The 20,818-nt window shown below is 32.5% G+C and overlaps 4 protein-coding genes across 7 annotated transcripts; 3 read left to right on the forward strand and 1 right to left on the reverse strand.

Annotated features, from left to right (window-relative positions):
* Window positions 1–7,155: 7,155 nt before the first annotated feature.
* LOC115445784 lies at window positions 7,156–8,601 on the forward strand. Its single transcript, XM_030172211.2, has one exon. The coding sequence runs from the start codon at window positions 7,539–7,541 to the stop codon at window positions 8,421–8,423; it is 885 nt and encodes a 294-aa protein (XP_030028071.2). The 5' UTR covers window positions 7,156–7,538; the 3' UTR covers window positions 8,424–8,601.
* Window positions 8,602–8,720: 119 nt separating this feature from the next.
* LOC115445783 (arginase-1) lies at window positions 8,721–13,777 on the forward strand. Of its 3 annotated transcripts, none has more exons than XM_030172209.2 (8): window positions 8,721–8,891; window positions 9,171–9,331; window positions 9,573–9,761; window positions 10,602–10,788; window positions 10,919–11,029; window positions 11,219–11,346; window positions 12,027–12,285; window positions 13,714–13,777. In XM_030172209.2, exons 2-7 carry the CDS (start codon window positions 9,187–9,189, stop codon window positions 12,263–12,265), a joined length of 999 nt encoding a protein of 332 aa, XP_030028069.1. In that variant the 5' UTR covers window positions 8,721–8,891; window positions 9,171–9,186; the 3' UTR covers window positions 12,266–12,285; window positions 13,714–13,777. The 3 variants fall into 3 exon arrangements, with proteins under 3 accessions (XP_030028069.1, XP_030028070.1, XP_030028068.1); XM_030172210.2 differs by lacking the exon at window positions 8,721–8,891 and adding an exon at window positions 8,950–9,056; XM_030172208.2 differs by lacking the exon at window positions 8,721–8,891 and having other exon boundaries at window positions 9,067–9,331.
* A 268-nt stretch (window positions 13,778–14,045) lies between these two features.
* LOC115445781 (zinc finger protein 622) lies at window positions 14,046–17,205 on the reverse strand. Its single transcript, XM_037444335.1, has 7 exons — window positions 17,025–17,205; window positions 16,311–16,769; window positions 15,927–16,127; window positions 15,564–15,718; window positions 15,342–15,482; window positions 15,038–15,166; window positions 14,046–14,806 (listed from the first exon to the last, which is right to left on the reverse strand). Exons 2-7 carry the CDS (start codon window positions 16,767–16,769, stop codon window positions 14,695–14,697), a joined length of 1,197 nt encoding a protein of 398 aa, XP_037300232.1. The 5' UTR covers window positions 17,025–17,205; the 3' UTR covers window positions 14,046–14,694.
* A 228-nt stretch (window positions 17,206–17,433) lies between these two features.
* Window positions 17,434–20,221, forward strand: LOC115445779 (FK506-binding protein 15). 2 transcript variants are annotated; one of them, XM_030172205.2, is made up of 3 exons: window positions 17,434–17,840; window positions 18,031–18,232; window positions 18,450–20,221. In XM_030172205.2, the coding sequence occupies exon 3, from the start codon at window positions 18,496–18,498 to the stop codon at window positions 19,891–19,893; it is 1,398 nt and encodes a 465-aa protein (XP_030028065.1). In that variant the 5' UTR covers window positions 17,434–17,840; window positions 18,031–18,232; window positions 18,450–18,495; the 3' UTR covers window positions 19,894–20,221. The 2 variants fall into 2 exon arrangements, with proteins under 2 accessions (XP_030028065.1, XP_030028064.1); XM_030172204.2 differs by having other exon boundaries at window positions 17,602–17,840; window positions 18,031–18,192.
* Window positions 20,222–20,818: the final 597 nt, after the last annotated feature.

A 20,818-nucleotide genomic window follows, 5' to 3' on the forward strand; every position in this document is an offset into this window, starting at 1 on the left:
TTGAATGAAAATGTGCGCGCACGGGTTAGTTTTTCCTCTTTGTATGCCTGTAATGTGGCAATAAAACATGAAAATATTTGCTAGGTTATTCTTAAGAATAGTCAAAGTGAATAAATTTTGGTCGCCAATATAACATATATACCAAACCAATAACCTTGTAACGATTCTTATTAATTAAATTATTGATTTACTATTCGAAATAGACATAAAAAAACCTCCTAAAGAAACCTGAGAAAAATAAGTTTTCTTTTACACAGATCTTCGCGGTTATCGCCCGCGTCATCTCATGATAATTTAAAGAAAGAAAATATTCCTGTCGGATTTAATATAGGTTGCCAGTGAAAGTTATTATGCTGGTTTTATCACGTCACAAAATGCCTGCCGGCATCCGCGTCCGAAACTTATTATAATCTGGCGACCCATTCAAATGAAAGCCGCGCGAGAAGCACCACTTAGCTCGGGCTGTTTCGTCGACTAAGAAATCTCCACTTGACACAATACAAACAAGTCTAAGAGTTAAAAAATACAATTACCGAGGTGTGACATCCGTTGAAGATGATTTATATATTGTCGTATCTTTGTAACGTTTCGTTCGTTTCCTCAATTCCTTATATTTACTGCTAAAATAATACCTCCTTTCAAGGAAGTAAAGCCACATTATAGATTATTTAGTCTACTGTATGTGAAGGCTGCTTTTTACGCCAGTTAATGATGTAACAAGCAAGACCATTCCTATATATTTTAATAAACGATTACACAGCTAAAAATAGTAGCCACATCACTCAAACTTCGAATAAGGTAAAAATGATTGCACTGCGTTTGTCGCCCTGAGAAAATAAGAATTGTCCAACCGAATGGTACCAGTGCCACATAAAAGCGACGTGAAGTAGGCTATTGCTTAATTCACGTGATATAACTTAAATTAATAAAACAGTTCCACTAATTAAAACCCACGATAAATCACAGAAAGTTCGCTTGAAGCACGGTCAAGAAAATTATAAATTAATGTAATAATAGACAATACAAAAAGTACCATGCACACGAAATTTTCATTTATAATATATAAAGAGTAACAATGCACAAACAAAATATAACGCCATCTATTAGTTTCGGATTTTAATATTCGTATTCGCCATAAAGGTAATAAGCAGGTGCTTATTACCAGCGTACACATTGCAGGGTTTTCACCTTTTTTGAGGAATAAAAGAGCACCTACAGTTTACTTTAAAAGACGTCCTCATGATCATTATGCTCTACAGATTGTTAAATCTTATCTCTTTATATTATAATCAAGAATTAACGAATACGACAATCATAATTATATCACTACCTACAACCGTAAAAATGCTTATTTCTGTCGGTTAAGTACTCGTTTCAGCGGCTGACAAAAACATTGCAGTTTGTAAAAATATCAATGTTGCAGTGTGGTACACCAAACAAACTAGATTTTCTCTTTTTAAAATGTTTCAATTTACTTTTAAAAAAACATAAAAACGTTTTGTTTCTTTTCAGCGTTTGCTCTACATTCCAAATAAGAGTATGATTCAATCTAAAGTTACACATAGTAATTAATATTTGATTCGCGACATATACTTTTAAATATTTTACAATAATATTATTTATTTATTTTAGGAGGATTCACAGACAAATTATATCAGTAGAGGTTAAACACAAGATATAGTCCTATGCTAATTACAAATCGACGGGTGCAAAGTGAAAAAAGTTAACTACAATTATGAGATTTTTTTATTATTACAGTAACTAACTAAAAAATAATATACATGTAGATGCCATATGAAATAATGAAGCGGTGATGAAAATTTCAACAATTTTATTTTAAAATAAACAAAATGGGAGCATTTTTTATTATTATAAGTTCTCCTGAAAACTAGCTGTTTTGTATATAACTCTTTTTACTCTGCACCCGTCGAAATATTCGCCAGTAAATAATATAATATACATATATCTTCGTTGAGTTACATATTATAATAAAGTTACAATAACTATTTAATAAATTTTTAAAACAGTAGAGACACATTGTCGACACTTATTTTATCCATTTTTTAAATCAAAGAAATCACGTGTAATCGAAGACGAACGCTAAACAATATTTGTGCGAGCCTGTTATGAGAAAATAGTAAACATTTCGCATGTGACCCATGACCCACGCTACGCAGCCCAGGGGAGAACAATCGGGAAACCGTCTCCGTTTAGATAGGCGCGTATGAGATTGGAGTTCTTTTGTTATAAAATGTATAAAAGGGTATTGTTAATGTGGTATAATGCATATTTTTCATATGGAATGAAAAGGTTACACGTATTTCCTGAGTGTAGTAGGTTCGAATAGTATAAGATGAAGCATCTGGGTCATTTTGCAAGTATAAAACGTATGGATATAAGTTATAAAAGTAGCAACGCGATTATTTTTAAGTTATGTGTATTTTAATTTATTAGGATTTAAATCTGACAGCTGTTAATAGTGTCAAATGTCATCTCATTGTTATAACTTCTGATGTAGCAAATTAATCAGACGGTTATACTGGGCTACTACACTCTGTATATGTATTATAAAAAAAAATTAAATCACTTGCTTCCCACAAAATATCAATAACTATCAAAATTCGGCAAGTATAATATTGGGTGTTTCAACACAAACTCTATTTCCGTTCTTGAGTTAGACTTGATGAAGCTGCTAGCCAAACTAAGTACAGTAAATAGGTGTTTGAAAAAAATCACAATAAAATTACATTAAGTACTCATAAAAACCAAAATTATGCAATAATTTTATTATACAGGTAATAATATCAGAAAGTTGTATCTAAAAATTTATTTATGTAACTAATCATCCAATTATAAATTTAATTCAATATACAAAAGCAGTTTGGGATAATTATTTATGACCGACGACTATTAGAAAACTTATACAATACAAGTAAAGTGCGCAAACGATTCTAAGCTGATAGATAGAAAGGCTATAAACGTTGACTGGGTAGAAAATGGAACATTTTTTATGTTTTCATGGCTATTGTTGGATCTGCTTCCTGAAAGCGGCATGAAAACGCTATCTACGCTTGAATAAAATAAAATCAAATCCGTGCAGTTTTAAAACCCGAAGCCATCCGTGAACTGCGGAAATGCCTCTAGCGTCAAACTTCAAATAGTTTTGCTTTCAATTTTTGTAAAACATTTTTCTTTACATTTCTGTAAAAATGGATCGTGAATGAATACTAGCTCGAATCGTCAATGAATAAGATTTATCTATTTCTTTAAAAATATATTTAATTATTTTCAATAGAAGATAGTATAAAAAAATAGTTAATTTAATAGCTTTCTACTACCCTCTGCACACCATAGCAAACATTGCATTCATCTACGCAAATACTTTAAAAAATTACAAACACTACAAGCCTTACGGCTTCCTAAACCTACTGTAATAAAACTATCGCTACACAATACACAGAAATCATAGGTTTTATTCACAATGTCAATTTTAAGTACGTTCCGAGCCTTATGTAATACATTTACGTATTTTCTTTGGACGTCAGTTCAGGCAAGAATTTTCGCGAATAGTTCACGCGCACGCACCCATCACACAACAGAAGCAATTTGGTCTAAGGATCCTTATAAAAAAGAAAGCTGTCAAATAAACGACAATAGTGATGGGGGCTCGAACTGTCCTACTTGCGAAACGTCTTATCGTAGAGTATTCGTTGGACACGATGAGGATATACACTAATGAAACAATATATTGTTTTTTGTCTACCAGCGTAAGGAGCTGCAGGTATTGTATAATGTACTCATTTTTCAACGTCTCCTGATAGATGCGATGTCTCCATTGATGTGTATGGCTATGGCTAAGTAAGGCCTGAGTTTTGATAGGAGGAAGAAGATCAATACAAAACTGCCTAAAATTCACTAATATGCAAAAACCAAGTTACCACTTCATATCGAATTTCTCCGAGATAGTATTTGAATGTATTAACCTAGTAGAATTAGTTACCTCAGTGCCATAGTTTATTATTTGTATTATGTGCATGATACGAAACCGCTCTGAACTCTCGGGTTCAAATCCCGGGTCGGACAAAGTGATATTGGATTTTCGGCTTAGTATTAGGTCGAAGTCTGGAATTTGTGCCCGATATAGCGATAAGCTCGACTTCTTAAGCTTCATGAGACAGGAACAAAAGTAGCAAAAGTGAACTCCCTAATTACACCTATGCCTATCTTTTCGCGGATTTAGTCCTTTGTGTTTAGAAGTAATTGAAAAGGATTGCAATATGGCTTTGTAAACCTAATAATACGTGGCCTAAAGAACAGAAGTCGCACCTGCCTAGCAGTTTGGCAGTTACACTGAACCGGCAATATCCACTTTAAGGAGATATTCGAACTGCAAAATTAACTCATGTTTAATATTTCTCCATAACGAAAGAAATATTAAACATGAGTTAATTTTGATTTTGCGAAGTAGCTATTTAAATATAATAGTATACTTACTTAAACAGTTTGTTTAATGCCTATAATGCATGAAGACTATCAGTTTGTTGTCTATGTAGGGTTGCAATAGTTTCATCCCAACACATTATTATCCTGATTGTACACATTATATTGTTTTTGTATACATAAAGGCAGTATGTTGAGAAGATTGTTTTCCTTAACAAAAAAAAATACATTAAGCCTTCCGGTCACATTCGTTGGTGAAAGTAAATGAGTGTTGTTTATTTTATTAAGATCGATATTTCCCCCGCAAATTACATCAAAGCCGTGGGGAATCCTGTTCCGCGTGCTTTCATCACCACTGAAATATACAATTTATTGAAAACAAACCTAGAGGAAAATGCTGTTCGAAAGTAAATATTCAGTACTTTATTTACACACAGATTCATTAATAATTAATTATTTTCTCGCTATAGCATAATACTTAAACACGGCAGTATTCTAATAAGTGCAAATCAGAATGTAGCACAGCATGATGCTTTTCTTAATGTGACATGTTCAAGCGTTATGCGGACGTCTTAGCTTCAAATGGACAAACATTAGATTCAAGTAATCTTAAGATCGAGTTTATAACCGACCACTGCGTCTAATATGAGCACAGTTCTGCTTAACAATTTCATTAATTGTACCTTTAGCTATAGATAATCATTAGAACATACTGGTATCACTCACTGCCGTTACAGAGATTCCTAATTAGGTAAGACCGGTAATTGCTACATGATTTATACCTTTAATTAATTATCACAATAATGAACATCCAAATACAATTTATTGCCACGCGAAAAATCTTATAAATAATGATATTACAAGAACCATAATAGCATATTTTGAATACGTAAATGGTTCCGCAATCCTATGCATTTTTCCACTTACCGATTTCCGTTGTTACAGTTTTCCAAAAGGTAACTCAGAGTGAAAATTTATGCTTCATATACGTCCCATCGCCCATACATACCTAATCGTCTTGCTATCACCTCCTAAATAATTTAATTATTTAACTGCCTATATAATTATAATTAGCCCAGTCCTACTGGTTGTACCTTTCTAATTAAGGCCCAATAATTTTTACCTACGTTGCGATACAAAATTAAACTACACATTCGCCTTTACGTCTTCTAACATTGTGCCAAAAACATTCATGAATAACATATATTTTGGCCAAAAATCCCAGTTTGTTTTCTGATTTTTTTTTCATTTTGTAGTTATCTATACTTATAATAAATCTGTAGAGAGGTCAATTCTGTACATGAAATATATTTCCAAAATAACTATCAGGGGGTGATTAGGGATCGATACTGATGCCAAAAATGCAATTAGTAAAATTTTTGCCTGTCTGTCTGTCTGTATAACCGTTATAGAAACAAAAACTACTCGACGGATTTTAACGAAACTTGGTACAATTATTTGTCATACTCCTGTGCTGGTTATAGTATACTTTTCATCACGCTACAATTAATAGGAGCAGAGCAGTGAAGGAAAATGTTGGGAAAACGGGAGAAGTTACTCCATTTTTTAAGCTTCCGTCGCGTATGCAACCTTAATGGTTAAAGCTACACAGAAATCATGTATGACGGAAATGTTCTCCTTAAAATTATGTAAAAAATATCCCACGACAGCATATGTCTATCTTTTATGGTTGACTCACAATAACACGTGTAACTCCCGATAGCTTAGCAGTTCGAAGCTTTCTCATTATATTTGTCTACTCTTACGTTTATAACACTCTCAGTCATCCCTAATTAAAAAGTTAACATTATTAAATATTCCATAAAAAGAATCATAGAAATCGGTATAGAAACACCAAAGTTATACATGAAATACGCTAATAATAAGCCATCACGCGTGAATACTGAATCATGCTATAAGGATTATTTTTGTATAATATATATAAGGTCGCGAACGCACAGGCAGGCGGCTTGCTTGGCACCTAGAGGCTAGCGAATCACCTAGCGAGTAGCTTCGTAAAACGAACATTCTCGAACGTTCGCGACCGGCTCCATTTTAGAAGTCCGAAATCCACGCGGGCGAAGCTGCGAGCGGAAGCTAGTTATGAATAATATGGTATTTGAGTAAGTGTATTACTGTGAAAGTATGATGTTGTTACGACAAATTGTGTTCGGGTATATAATAGTGGCCTTAGAGCACATAAAACTACTTTTTATTAATATTTACTTTATTAGAAACTTACATTTTATTAAATTTCATCTATGGTTAGAATCACTTATTGATAAGTGTGGTTTTAAAACCGAGTATATGGTTTCATTAATCAAGGCAACGTCAAAATTACCCATATAAATTTATAAAATTCTTTAAATTTTTTTATTGTAATCTTTCATATTATGTTTCCTTTATTATTACTCGGTATCCATCTCTAATTTAAAGATGTTTAGTATAAAGAGATCTGCAACATTTTTACACACCCTTTCTGTTATCGATACATAGCTACTGAATTTTAACTTTCATCCCAATGGAGCTCTCAGAGCACGGTAAGATGTTTACAATTGAAGATCGTCTAGATAGAGCATACCGCCATCTTTGCTGACTGGTAAAGTGGAGGCATAAGCGCACTCGACTTGTTTCAGATATCTCGCGTTCCGCCACCAAAATTGAAAATGTCAAGCATGAAGACGTTAGATAATACTTTTTCTAAAGATTTTCTAGCCGTTTTCATTGTTATTATGTCGTATCATTAAAGGCCCGTTTACAACTTCTGAGTAAATACTACTCGCCACATAAATGTTTAAGCCGACGAAAAAAGAAGTCACTTCCTAATCTATACTACCAAATAAATAATAATAACAATAATAAGTATGTACTATTTACATAGGATAAGAGTAAAAAATATTTACTTGAAACTTGTGAAACAGACCCTTAGTCAAAGAGAATTATAATATATATGGAAACCCTTAGTATATCATCAAGAATTATGCCAAATATTTTGTCACTGTCAAAGAAATAAACGTTTGACTGATTTTATTTTTAGAAATAAATTTTACTATGTGTGAATATTAGCTTCAATATCAAATGCAGCGTTTGTAGCGGCTATGATCCTCACATGGCATCAAGTGAAAATATTTTTTGTTGTAATCAGCGTATGTGTAATGATCGCTTCCGAAGAAATTACACATCCACATCATTGGAAAATGATAGAACATCTTGCGGAAACACACTCATACATTGTGGCAATATTAAATGAAGCTAAAAACTATACGTGCACGGGCTCTATCATTAATAAGCAAACAATATTAACATCAGGAAGTTGCCTCAACCCAGAACCAGCATATGTTGCAGTGGGAGTTGCAATATTTGGGAGTAAAGTGGATGATCATAACATATTTCGTATTGCATACACAGTATTACATGGAGATTACACATTTGAATTGAAAGCTTTAGACCCAAACGTCACGAAAATGCACAGTAACATAGGCCTGGCTTTTGTAAAACGTCCAATTCTAGATATATTTATTGCACTGCCAGATCTCGGCAATTACTATGCATCTGAATTAAAAAACAGAAAACTCATAGTTGTGGGTTATGGTCTCATGAAAAACTCCAATTTGGTATCGTTACAGCACCAAGCCTACCATCAGACACCTTGTGCAAATCCTAAATGGTATTACTGCGTTTGTGGAATAGAATATTCTGCTTATACGAAAACTTACTATAAGGAATTCGGCAAAGGAGCACCCGTAATGATCCAGGCCGGGATTATAGGAATAACTGCTACTCCATGCGGTCTATTGTCTCTTAAGTCAATGGGAATTAAATACAATATATTTACGGTGCTCGGTCCATACTTACCGTGGATACAAAAAACTCAAACTAATACAACTTTTTCATTTCGAGCCTACGACAATGGTGCTCCGATAACAGACAGTTCATTGAAATATTTTTACATTGTATTAGCAACTTGCAATTTTTTTTATTAAAGTATCTATCATAATGTGAATTTTGTGTATTAACGTAAAATTCCAATGGCCGATCGACCGCAACTCCTTCTTAAAATGGAATATTAAACAAATTAACACCTAAAGAGAATAAAACATTTCCTGAAAAATATCTTCGGTTATATTCCGTTGAAAATTAGCATGAATCTATCGTTTAATATGTCCGTCCATTAAAGTGTAAATTAATATCGCATGAATGAAACATGAAGCAACGTATCGTACGTATTTGTTTCACTTGCAAACAAGATTTTAGCATAAAGTGTAAAGCAATTGTGTCTAACAATCCTGTGGTATTTGGCTATTTTTCTTTTACCTTGCAATTTATGTAAAGTACCTTTATAATAAACAAGAAAATAATTTAGTTACTTTTTAATGAAGACATATCGTTTTATGTTTATCGCGTAAATTAAGAGTTCAGTCGTCGCTCCATCACAAAATCTAGCCCTACTGGTAAGTAAGTAATTAGTAAGTACATTATCTAATTTATTATCTTTATTCATGATAAGATAACATATTTCGCACAATATACACTTAGGCGTAATAGTTTTTAAATAGTCATTATATTTATGATGTAACATCATATAACGGGGAACGTCACCTTTGACCTCAGACCGAGTAAGATAAACTTATATTTTAGTCCCCCAGCGCACTATCTGACGACTCCACGTCGAAATAAATTTGTGTCTGTGAATATTGAAAGTGAAAATAATAAAGAATGAATGTTGTTAGGACGTTCGTGAGAAACATGAGCCAAGGGAAGAAATGGGAGCCATTACGCAAAGTAGGGATCATCGGGGTGCCGTTTGAGAAGGGGCAGAAAAAGTATGGCGTGAGTGTTGCTCCCGCGGCGATGCGGGCGGCGAGACTCGTTGACCACCTGAAAGAAATAGGTACACGTTTGTTTAATTATTTAACTGACTGTCTTTTCCTAGATGAACGTATAACGTGACTCTTTACAGTATGCTACGATTCCAGTGAAATTTTTATTCCCAGACACTTTTTTGGCCAAAAGATGCTTTTTGAAATAAAAAATAATAATTTTATGTATAGATTATAACATTTAGCTAATATTCTGCGAAGATGAATATTTGGTGCCTACGATTTTACAATATGAATTATGTTCTCTTCAAGACGGTTTGGATGTAAAGGACTACGGTGACATTGAAACAGTGGGGAGCAGTGAGAATGTTAACGTGGACAACATGACACATCTTTCCTCTGTTTCGGCGTGCAACAAGAAACTGTCGGAGTGCGTTTCCCGAGTCTTGAGGGACGGCAGAATAGCTCTAACAATTGGTGGTGATCACTCTATAGGCGTTGGTATGTTAATTGCTGTTTTTAACTCTCAACATGAAATAAGCTCAAACATGTGTTAATGTATTAGTTTAAATATTTTCATCTATATGTAAGTACTATGTTTTTTTTGTTAACATTTTGATTACGTAATAACCACAACCACCACCTACTACCACTAGGTAACTATGTATGCTATTTCTAATAAAATTTATTGAGTGTTCAAGATTAAGAAATTATACACGATCCATCGAAATAATCGAAGTGCGCGTGACAAGAATGCTCCAATTGCAGATGTTTTAGTTTCTATATATCAGGGGTGGCCAACTTGGTAAGACCCAAGATCTACTTTTCACTGATGATACTCTGCGCGATTTACCAAGCTACATACATCTTGAAATCTTAAATGAAACAACATAGTTCAGTACATAATTTATTATTATTTTTATTAAAAAATGGTACAAGACAATGTGTGCAGCAGTTAGTGATTAGGTATGTTGCGCGGTCTGTTCTACGTATTTATATTTTTGCCTTGCCACGATCGACTGGCCTTGTTGTCGCGATCGACTGGTCGATCGCGACAACAAGGCCAGTCGATCGACCGGTTGGCCACCCCTGCTATATATCATAATCCATATATTAGACGAAATATAAAAAATGCACTTCCCCATGGCTCTTTTATATTATGTTAATAAATGTCGCAAAACAATCAAAGTGCATTCCCAATAACATTAATCAAAGATGTAATATTTAGTATATTGTTTAATTTTGTTTACTTGCATCAAATCATATCCAAAACTTAATACTTATATGTTAATACTTACCTCATTATATGATTTTTTTTCTTTAATATAATTGTCTTATTAGGTTCCGTGGACGGCCACTACAGCGTCAACGAAGACATGATCTTAATTTGGGTAGACGCTCACGCGGACATTAACACGAACAAAACTTCGGGCTCCGGCTCAGTGCACGGAATGCCTGTAGCTCTACTAGTCAAGGAACTTTCGGATTACTGGCCTTATTTACCTACCATGGATTGGCAAGTTCCAAAGTATGAATATTTACTGCTAAAATACATTATCATAGGTTTAGTTAATATATATAAATAACATTTAGTAACTAGGAATGATTATAATAGGTATTGCAGGGATGGAATCAAAACATGTTTAAACTCTTTACAGATTTTCAATAAAAAATTTAGGATATCTCGGCCTTCGCTCTGTGGACCACTACGAAAGGCTTGCAATAGAAAAATACAATGTGCCAGCTTTCGCTATGGAAGATGTCGAAGAGTAAGTGAACTATAATGTTATTATAACCGTTCCAGTACCTAACTCGTTCCTGACGCAGCTATACTGGCTTAATATGGTTATGTCCACCATTTTCAGAAGTTATATAAGTTATGTTAGTTATATACCTACCTTAGTATTCAGTACCAATACTTATGTTTGTACACATAACAACTGCTTATTTACTTTCAGGCACGGCATCAAAAAATCCATAAAACACATACTTCAAGTGCTGGATCCAAACAACGAAAAGCCAATCCACGTTAGTTTTGATATAGACTCGTTGGACGCTTTAGAAGCACCTAGCACCGGCACACCAGGTATCTAATTTGGTTGATATATATTTTTATTTCTATACAAATATAAAACTCAAGTAGAGCACCAGATTCAAAATGTGACGAACGAAGCTTGCTACAGCAAATCCGGCTTTTATGTAAATAGGACAAAAGCAAAGGCCGCCCTGATGGAAAACGATGATCGTCGCTTTTGGCCGAGGACTTTCAATACACAAGTCAATGTGAATGCAATACCCGATTTGAATACTTCTTTCAGCAGATAGATTACGATTTTCAAAAGGGAATGCTTTGCTGTCTTGATTCCCTCTAATGGTTTCTTAGTAATTTCTAGTCAACAATATTTATATATGTTGGTATAGCTATGCTGCAAAATTTCGTTTGCAAAAACAGACTGGCTTAGTCGATAAAGTAGTACTCCGCCATAAAGATTCATGAAAATATATGTTTTTATTTGAAAATTACACATAAATTAATCTAGAATGAAATTTGTCAACTAACTAGACGCTGGATAAGGCGGCTCCCGCTATAATCAGAATAACTATCTTGGAGTACCGACTGAAATTACGGCTCTTCGTTTTACAGCCAGCTTATTTCAATTGCTAATCCCTAATCATCAATATGCACTGCTCTCTACCATGACTCAAGCTTTAAATATGTATGTATCTAGTTTCTACCTTATATTTATCTGTCAAAACATTTTCTAGTACGAGGAGGACTAACACTTCGAGAAGCGATTAGTTTAATGGAGATTATACATGCGACTGGGCGGTTACGTGCCTTGGATCTGGTAGAGATCAATCCGGCGCTGGGCAATGAGAGTGACAGGAAACGTACTATCGAAGCCGGTCTATGTGTACTACGTGCTGCCTTAGGATTCTCCAGGAAAGGGACTGCCCCACGAGGCGTGCTTGATTTACCTGTTCAAACACATAGCAACAAATAGTATAGAGAAAATTGTTATAGGTAAAATATATACAATAATATTTTTTTACATAGTGATTATATAGTTCATCCAGACACTATCAACGAACCTACAAGGAGTCTATCTTATTATCTATTATAATCGCTAAACACTACAGGAAAAATAACCATAACTACCGTAGTAAACGTTCTAGTATACTATACAATGTCTGACCATGTATTCGACATGTGAAAAAAGGTAGGTACTAACTTATTAATGCCACCAAATTCAATCAACTTCTTAAATTCCATATATGAAAATTTAATTAACGTAACAAACAGTCGTTTTATGACATCTTGATTAAGATAGCCCTCCTACTCGAATATGTGTTAGATATGAAGTCAACATGAATGTATTAATGGTGAGTAACCAATCAAAACATTCTAATGTATATTGATAAGGTACCGTACACCTACGTAGTATATGTATTACCTGAAGGTAATTAGATCGATCAATTTGACATCATTATTACTTTAATTGGCTTTTTTTACCCACTTTCCAATTTTGTAGCATTTTGTTTTAGCACCTAAAATAGCTTTTCTTGTAGGATAAAACCGGGTAGCTGTACGAGGGAGATCGCCAATCCAAAAAATAACATTTTCACTCAATACATACATGGAACTATTTTATTAGAACTTCACTCGTGTAGTGCGTCAAAGCGACATTTTGTTTAACTACTAATACTATAAAGAAACAAAGTATGAAAAATTTACTTATCTATTTACGGACCTTAGGTTGAATAGTTTAGTGATGATATGATGAAAAGATACTTATGTATTTTTTAAGTTAAAGTAGACAGTATAATCTGTACTAAGTATATAATTTACTAAGCTTTAAGTTACTTATATATACTTATACTCCATATTATGGCGACTGGGCTATTCATGATTTTTCCAAAAAATGAGGATATCTACGACATAATAAGGAGAGATAGACGTATTTGATTGGGATGCGTTGACCTTTTAGCACGGACATGTAAATACAACGTAAAGTGCTAGTTTGTTATTGCAATTCGCATAAAGAGTAATATTACTCGATGTTAATTATATTTATTTCCCTATTCTCTGTTCCTATCCGTTTTATGGAGTTTATTGAACCAAGTGTCCAAAAATAAATTTTAAGAAAAAAGTACTTAACAATAGTTTACAAACTGATCATCTCTCCCATGTTACTATGGCAATCTCTCCCAGGCACGTCCAAGCGAGATGGCCAATGATAACTTTAAAATGACAAAATATGAGGTTTATTCTGCTATAATAATTTCTATTTTCTTATTTTCTGAGTTTAACTATCAAATTTTAATTAAATGTTAATTTATGTTAATTGCCTTTCAAAAAACCAATGGCCATCACCCCCGGATTTACCTATATCAATTAAAATCAATCTAATCATTCATTTCTGTTAATCGTACTAATCCGATTTTTTTTCAGATTACCTTATTAATTATATTTACCAATGCTCTCGAGTCGAAGAAAGGAAACAGTGATGCAGAAATAAAAAATATTTTTAGGAAATATCTCAATCAGACTAAAGATATAGACTCACAATATGTCATTAACGAAGGTCTGTCCAAAGCAATCTCACATTATTTTAACGGCAAAATTAGAACCTTTCCATTGTACAAGATAAGTCTAAAAATAGATAGAAATCCAGTAAAAATTCCCTGGACATTGGAACAAGACAAGAACGATATAAGTATTAAAACCAGAGTTTATAAGTACATTATACCAAAAAAACAAGGTGGAAAATAAAACAATCTAAAGTGCAGAGTTTCAATTTATTTCTCTTCGTTTTTCCTATAAACTGATTAACATGAACTTATGCTACCAAAAGAATTTGCTAGTTTAATATATGTACTGCGAATCTTAATTATTTGCAGACCTATATTGCAGAATATTTGTTTACATTACGTATCATAATTCCAAATACATAATATAACTACACAACTGATTTAAAAACCCTGTCTTTAGAACCTCCAGATTGTTTCTGAGGATATCATAACATTGAAATAATACGAAAATAAAAATTGAACTGTATTATACATATATTTATCCCAACTATGCTACGTTATTGCCACAGCATCAGATGAAAAAACACCATTGAATTATTTGAAGCTTCAAAGTGATTAATCATTTAAAAATATTTTGCTTTCCAATAATGTATATCTAAATAATCTAAGTGTATAATGTATGTGGATTATGTAAGTTAATTAAACATTTTAGTTTATTAAGCACCAGTTTAAGAAAAGTTTGAATGAACAATAATAGCTTAAGGGAATTAAACACAAATTTCATAATTATTTACTAATCACATTGAACTTTAGAATATTTTTTCGTAACTAAGAACACATGGTATATTATTAAGCTATCATAAATTACTTTAAAATCATTACCAATGAATGGTAACACATTTTAGAAATTAACTTGTGGCCGGTAATGTTTCTGGAACTTGTTGTTTTTGATGGAAAGTTTCATCTGCCATTTTGCTTGCACTCGCTTCATGAAGTGAATGTCCCTTGCTTTCCTTTAATAACAAAAAACAACATGCATTAACATAACACCAAAATTTTTTAACAATGATTATTGGGAAATAGCAAAATCCAAATCTATTTTCAATTGAAATTAAGATTTTGTGTATGAATATATTTATGTGAAGAACATAATCTAATTATCTGAATTAAAACACACACACATGCTTGTTTTCCAACATTTTTCTAAAGCCAACAATAAAACCCAAAATAATGAATGTACTTACTTTGCAGCCAATGTCTGTTCTTTTTCTGACCAACCAAGTGCACGGTACACACCAAGAAGCCTATGTAGTTTACGGTCAGATTTTTTCACTAGAGCTCCACTACTTTGTGTTAAATTCTGTTTATAATATCTGAAAACACATATAACATAATATAATACTATATTTTATAATTACTGACACTCATTGTACAATAATTTTTTCTTTTAAACAAACTTTTTTTTTATTAAACCATAAGTTATAACAGTTAAGAAGAGAACTTTGCTCAGCTATGACAGTTTATGTTATGTTAAAAGTTAATAATTACCTCATAAGTGAGCGGTGACCGACAACAATTCCTGAAGGCAGCACCAACTGGAAGTCATCACCTGCAATTGTTGAGGGTCCATCCACTTCCTCGTCTACATCCATGCTCTCGCCACCTTCCTCATGATCAGGGTATGAAGCACTGGAAAACAATTTATATACTATGAAAACACCACCTTTTATTGTTATAATTTATTTTTTATAATATTTATTGAAGTCTTACCTGTAATCATAGAAATCTGAATATTCAGCCAATGCAAGACCCTCATGTAACATCTTGCAATGTCCCTTGTCAATCATATGACCCCGAGCAGCTTCCATAGAATAAAATGTTTTACCCGTGTCATTGCACCATATGCACATGTATCCTTGTGATATCTGAAATAAAGGTAAACATGCATAAACAGGAAGAAACAAAGGATATGAATAGAAAATATTTGTTTTAGTATATTAAAAAATTCCCACCTGACAGAAATATTATGTAAATTAAATCAATACAAAAATTAGACATTATTAACAAATAAAAAAATTACACATTATTATGCAATGCCCAAGCAACAAGAGTGAATCACTGTATAGTTATTACCTTTTCTCCTAAATAAAGTAGTAATTCTTTTATATTCACACAATATTCCACATCAGGAATGAAGAATGAGTGCGCTACAGACATGTGTTTGAGGTTTTTGACCATGTTTTTACTGTGATGTCCGCAGAATAAACAATCTCGTGGCTTGATGAGAGAATCGCTGCCTTTGATTCTACATTCGTCCCACTCGTCTGAATCGAGCTGAAACATATGATATTCCGGTTTATGTTTGGACGCGAAAATGGCAATGACATATGGCGTGTTTGAAGGTTAAGTTAGGTTATATTATCAACATGAAAATTCAACTGTCTATAAATAAATTTAATTTAACTTAATTAAATTTATAAAGAAGCTATAACATCGTAATAGTGGCTTTAAACATACCTCTTCAATTTCAGAATCTGTTTCAATATCTTCATCGCCAGAGTCATCAGCACTGACCACAACAAATTTTCCCGGTTCTTTTGTAGCATTCGATGATGATTCAACTTTCACAAAACTATCTGTATCGGAATGTCCACTATTATCATCCTCTTTGTTGCTTTCAACAAACTTTTCCTCCAAAATCTTGTGTTTTTTGCTGTTCAAGTGGTTGTTAAATGCATTTTTCGTATTGAACAACTTTGAGCAACACTTGCAGTACTGTGATTCATCCTGGCTCGCATTTTGCCGTTCTCTATGTTCTTTAGCTCTAAGTTCAAACTCCTCCAATTTTACTGGAGGTAACGAGGCTACTTTTCTTTTCAAATTATATCTATGCCAATCCAATTTGTAATGTTCACGTTGTTGCTCCGCAGTCTCATACCTCACATTACATGTGATACACGTAAATGTATCGACCATCTTAGAAAATCAATACCGGTGATTAAAGTTAGAAACTTAACAACGTATGTAATAATAGGTATCAACGACGTAATAAGTAGTTATCATACAACAAATTACACTTCACTTCGTAATATAAAAATAACTAGAATTACGGTTGACTAAGCTCACGAAAGTGAGATTTCGGACTAGGCCGTTTACTTATCAACAAAGAACACTAATAATTTTACCCTTGTGAGGATAAAAAAAAATTGAAAACAAAAAAATTATAACAACCTTTACTAGAAGCTCGGTGTTTGCTACAAACAATACTGTGACATTTATTACAAAAAGATAAACAACTGCGTTATCCTAAAACCTTTATTAAATCACTTAAAACTGAATTTTTTACGCATTCTAACCAATAAGTTTACTGTTAAGTTTGACGTAAGAGACATGACAGAATGAACTGAAAGCAATGTTACCAACAATAATTTTCCTACCGTCCTTATATAAACCATAGAATAATATTGTCAATATAAACATGAAATTAGAACTGAATCCAGAGCAACTATATTCTTTACATATCATTAGCCAATAGCAACTTTGAAAAATTTTCATGGAATAAATTACGCATCTGTGTGAAGTACAGCCATTTCGTATAGGATGTAGAGAATATAACCACTACGTTAGAGGTTTTTGCTTGTCATTGTTCTGAGGGTTTTGGTATAAGACACGGAGTATTCTGGATTCAGGCAGAATTCAGAAACGGTAAATCCATATGTATAAGCCAGGCTTTAGAGTTAACTGGAACTTAAGAAAAAGGTCGAAATGGCAGCATGATCTTTGACCTTAGCCGGTTCCGTGTCGAACGAATTAAAAAATAATTTGCCAAATGTCAAAACTTGATAAATAAATGTGAAAAAACCTTTCATTGGAAAAAACGGTGTTATAATATGAAATCGAATATAAGTTATTGTGGAATTAAAATTTACTAAATACCAAACATTAAATATCATACATACATATGCCTCTATCCCACTAAATATCAAATTTCATCATGATGTTAGAAACTGATGATATTGATGATGATTACTTTACACCTGTCCCTTCGTAAGTAGCTTAATTGTTTCAACGTTTACTAAAATACTATTGAGTTACAATGATATATAAGTCGTTTAACACCAGCATTAAGTCACTGGTAGAAATTATTTTTTTGAGAATACAAAAATTGTTTCAATAATGTATGATCACTGTATTTGTTAATTCGATTGTATAATAAATACTTCTTATTTTATTTCAGCACATCATTAGCAAGCATCTTTGCTACAAGTTCAAAAAACCCAGAAACTAAAGACAATGAATCTTTGAAATATACACCTCCAAAGCAGCAAACTATTTCACATAAAACAGATGATTCTAAGACACAATGTGTTTTCGCAACTGCACTAGTTGGATATGAATGGTGAATACAAATAAAAAAAAATTAGTACCTATTGTGCTTGGTAATTATTAAAATCCAATGTGGAAAATAAATCTGAACAATTACTTTTATTATTAAATCTACATTAGAAGATATTCTTTTCTAATAACAGTTAATTATTTCATCAAGTTTGTCTAAAAATATAAAATATCATATTTTAACATTATTCACTCCCAATGCATAATAGCAACCAAATATTTTGTTACATGTCTAATATTTATGTTTGTTTTATGTTTTAGGTTGGATAATGTTTATACATGTAGAGGTAATCTTGGTTTTGCCATAATGAAAATCCATAAATCAGGATTACATAATATTATTTTGTATGATTCAAGAAAAATCACACTCTCTATAACATCCATAATTCCGACATTGGAAGTCATTATTAATAAAAACCAAAGTATATCTTATTACGATGACTTTCGCAAATATTGGTCACTTTATGTAAATGAAGACTCTTTACATTCCATTACATCATTATTAAAATCTTTTAATACCCAAATCAAAATGAGTTCCCATACTGACAAAAATCCGCCTGAACCTATCATAGAAAATAATAAAACTAATACAGAAGATATCAAGAAGGATATAGGCAGTGATACAGATTCTTCCATTAACAGAAAAACAAAAATGTCTATTTTAAATCGAATGGCTAACATGGGTCAATCAGTGTTGCCAACTAATGTAAATTTCAATGAAAATACAAGTGATTCATCAGATACAAGTGAAAATATCACACATACAAAGACATTCAGACATAAACCAATAAAAAATATAAGAAAGGATATGAGTAATGAAAGAAATACTGTAGTATGCACTCCACAAAAGATGTGTGAAAGTGAACAAAACCAAGTTGCAATTAGTACTCAGAAAGTATCTGATAATACGGCACTATATACATATGTCAATGGTGTGCTGGTCCCTGTAACAAGTGCCAATTTAATGAGCAACAGTATTGATAGAAATATAAATAATATGGAACTTTATTTTAATGAACAAAGGATGAATAATACTGAGATGCGAATAAATGTGAATAGAATTACAGATAAAGTTGACCATGTCCTGCAGAAACTCAACAATCTTGAAGAAAAAGAAACAAGTGGAGGAAGTGCCATAAACATGCAAATAAGTGTCTATCAAAAGTTACTTTTAGAATATGAAAACAAAATAAAAATGTATGAAAACTTATTGAAAAATAAAGGATTAGAAACAAAAACTAGCAATGAAGATACAAACAATGAAATGGAAAAAAAGATGCAAGAATTAAAACTGAATATTACAAAACTAGAACAAGAAAACCAAGAAAAAGCTGATGAAATTTCTAAACTTGGAAATGAATTAAAAGTCTTGCAACAAAAAGTTGACACCTCAGCAGCTTTAAGGGAGAGCACAGATATTATGTTAAACAAAATTAAAGATTTAGAACTTGCTGTGTCAGATAAAGATTTAGAGGTGAGAGATGTAATGAAGAAGTATGAAAACTTATTGCAAAGTAAAAACGAATATAACATTGAAGAGAAAATTAAAAGTATCATGAACAATACTTATCAAACTATATCGGGAAATTTTCATAACAATGAATCATATTCTGGTGAAAAAATCAACAAGATTATAGCAGTTGTAATTAGAAACATAACATTGCATACATTAAATATGCTCAATGATGAAAAAAATAATTCATAACACCAATGCTCCTCAACCTTTAGAATATCTTCTCCTACCATTAGGCCTTATCTCAGTCCAATAAGGGATGGTAACTAATTTTCAAGCATATAACATGTTTAAGGACTTATGAGAGGCCACTTGTCTTAACATGATGAACACTCTATGTGAATCTGATTCTGGACAAGTGGTGGTGTTAAAAACTTGCATAAATTGAAGCATTTGGAAATCAAACTCCAGGTACTCCTGGTGCACAGTCCATATTATTATCTACATATAATATGTTTCTACTAATGTAAGGAAGCAATAAATATAATAAGAATAAAATAAATATTTTTCTTGTATATAACTCAGATGTATATTACTTATTTGTAAAAATTGTAAAAAAATAGATCATATCTAATTATGTGTATTATTACTTTTTGTGACAAGAAACAAAAGGCGCTAAATAAGTTTTTGTATGCCTAATACCGTTTGTAACCCCATACCTACCTTTATGTATGTTGCGTGAGTTAAATTGATGGCATTATGATACTACAGAAAGTAGTACCATTAAAAAAAGGTTAAAGGACAAATCCGCTTTTTAAATGGGCGCTAGTTCTATATTTTGACCAAATTCCAACCAACCTCAAACTTATTGGATAATGGATAATTTAATATAGTGGCAAAATTGTAGAACATGGAAGTATAATAATAATTATTTTAGACCCCTCAATTAATAAGAAAGACATGTCGTGGCAGAGTAACTCATAAAGTAAAATGGCTAGCACGAAAGCGTTGTGCGAGCATCATGTGTGAGAGGAACCGGTCAGCTCCTCTTATTGTTTTACACCAAGTGCGTTACGTCGGCTTCCGAATATTCTTAACCAAAGGAGTGAAATGCAAAGATGATCCTTGTTTCAAATACTATAAAACTCTATATTGATCGTGATTAAAATCTGCTTTC

The sequence above is a fragment of the Manduca sexta genome, chromosome 28, assembly GCF_014839805.1.
Source record: "Manduca sexta isolate Smith_Timp_Sample1 chromosome 28, JHU_Msex_v1.0, whole genome shotgun sequence".
Taxonomy (NCBI): Eukaryota; Metazoa; Arthropoda; class Insecta; order Lepidoptera; family Sphingidae; genus Manduca; species Manduca sexta.

What these genes read in the sequence shown, in the direction of transcription:
- LOC115445779 (XM_030172204.2), top strand. Translation starts at nt 17,788, where the DNA reads ATGATGTTAGAAACTGATGATATTGATGATGATTACTTTACACCTGTC. An exon ending in TACTTTACACCTGTCCCTTC is followed by an intron (nt 17,841 to 18,030) that starts GTAAGTAGCTTA and finishes ATTTTATTTCAG; the next exon opens with CACATCATTAGCAAGCATCT. An exon ending in GCACTAGTTGGATATGAATG is followed by an intron (nt 18,193 to 18,449) that starts GTGAATACAAAT and finishes TTTATGTTTTAG; the next exon opens with GTTGGATAATGTTTATACAT.
- LOC115445781 (XM_037444335.1), bottom strand. Translation starts at nt 16,769, where the DNA reads ATGGTCGATACATTTACGTGTATCACATGTAATGTGAGGTATGAGACT. An exon ending in GGTCACCGCTCACTTATGAG is followed by an intron (nt 15,167 to 15,341) that starts GTAATTATTAAC and finishes ATGTGTTTTCAG; the next exon opens with ATATTATAAACAGAATTTAA. An exon ending in GAACAGACATTGGCTGCAAA is followed by an intron (nt 14,807 to 15,037) that starts GTAAGTACATTC and finishes TTGTTATTAAAG; the next exon opens with GAAAGCAAGGGACATTCACT.
- LOC115445784 (XM_030172211.2), top strand. Translation starts at nt 7,539, where the DNA reads ATGATCCTCACATGGCATCAAGTGAAAATATTTTTTGTTGTAATCAGC.
- LOC115445783 (XM_030172208.2), top strand. Translation starts at nt 9,157, where the DNA reads ATGAATGTTGTTAGGACGTTCGTGAGAAACATGAGCCAAGGGAAGAAA. An exon ending in TGATCACTCTATAGGCGTTG is followed by an intron (nt 9,762 to 10,601) that starts GTATGTTAATTG and finishes TTGTCTTATTAG; the next exon opens with GTTCCGTGGACGGCCACTAC. An exon ending in GCTATGGAAGATGTCGAAGA is followed by an intron (nt 11,030 to 11,218) that starts GTAAGTGAACTA and finishes ATTTACTTTCAG; the next exon opens with GCACGGCATCAAAAAATCCA.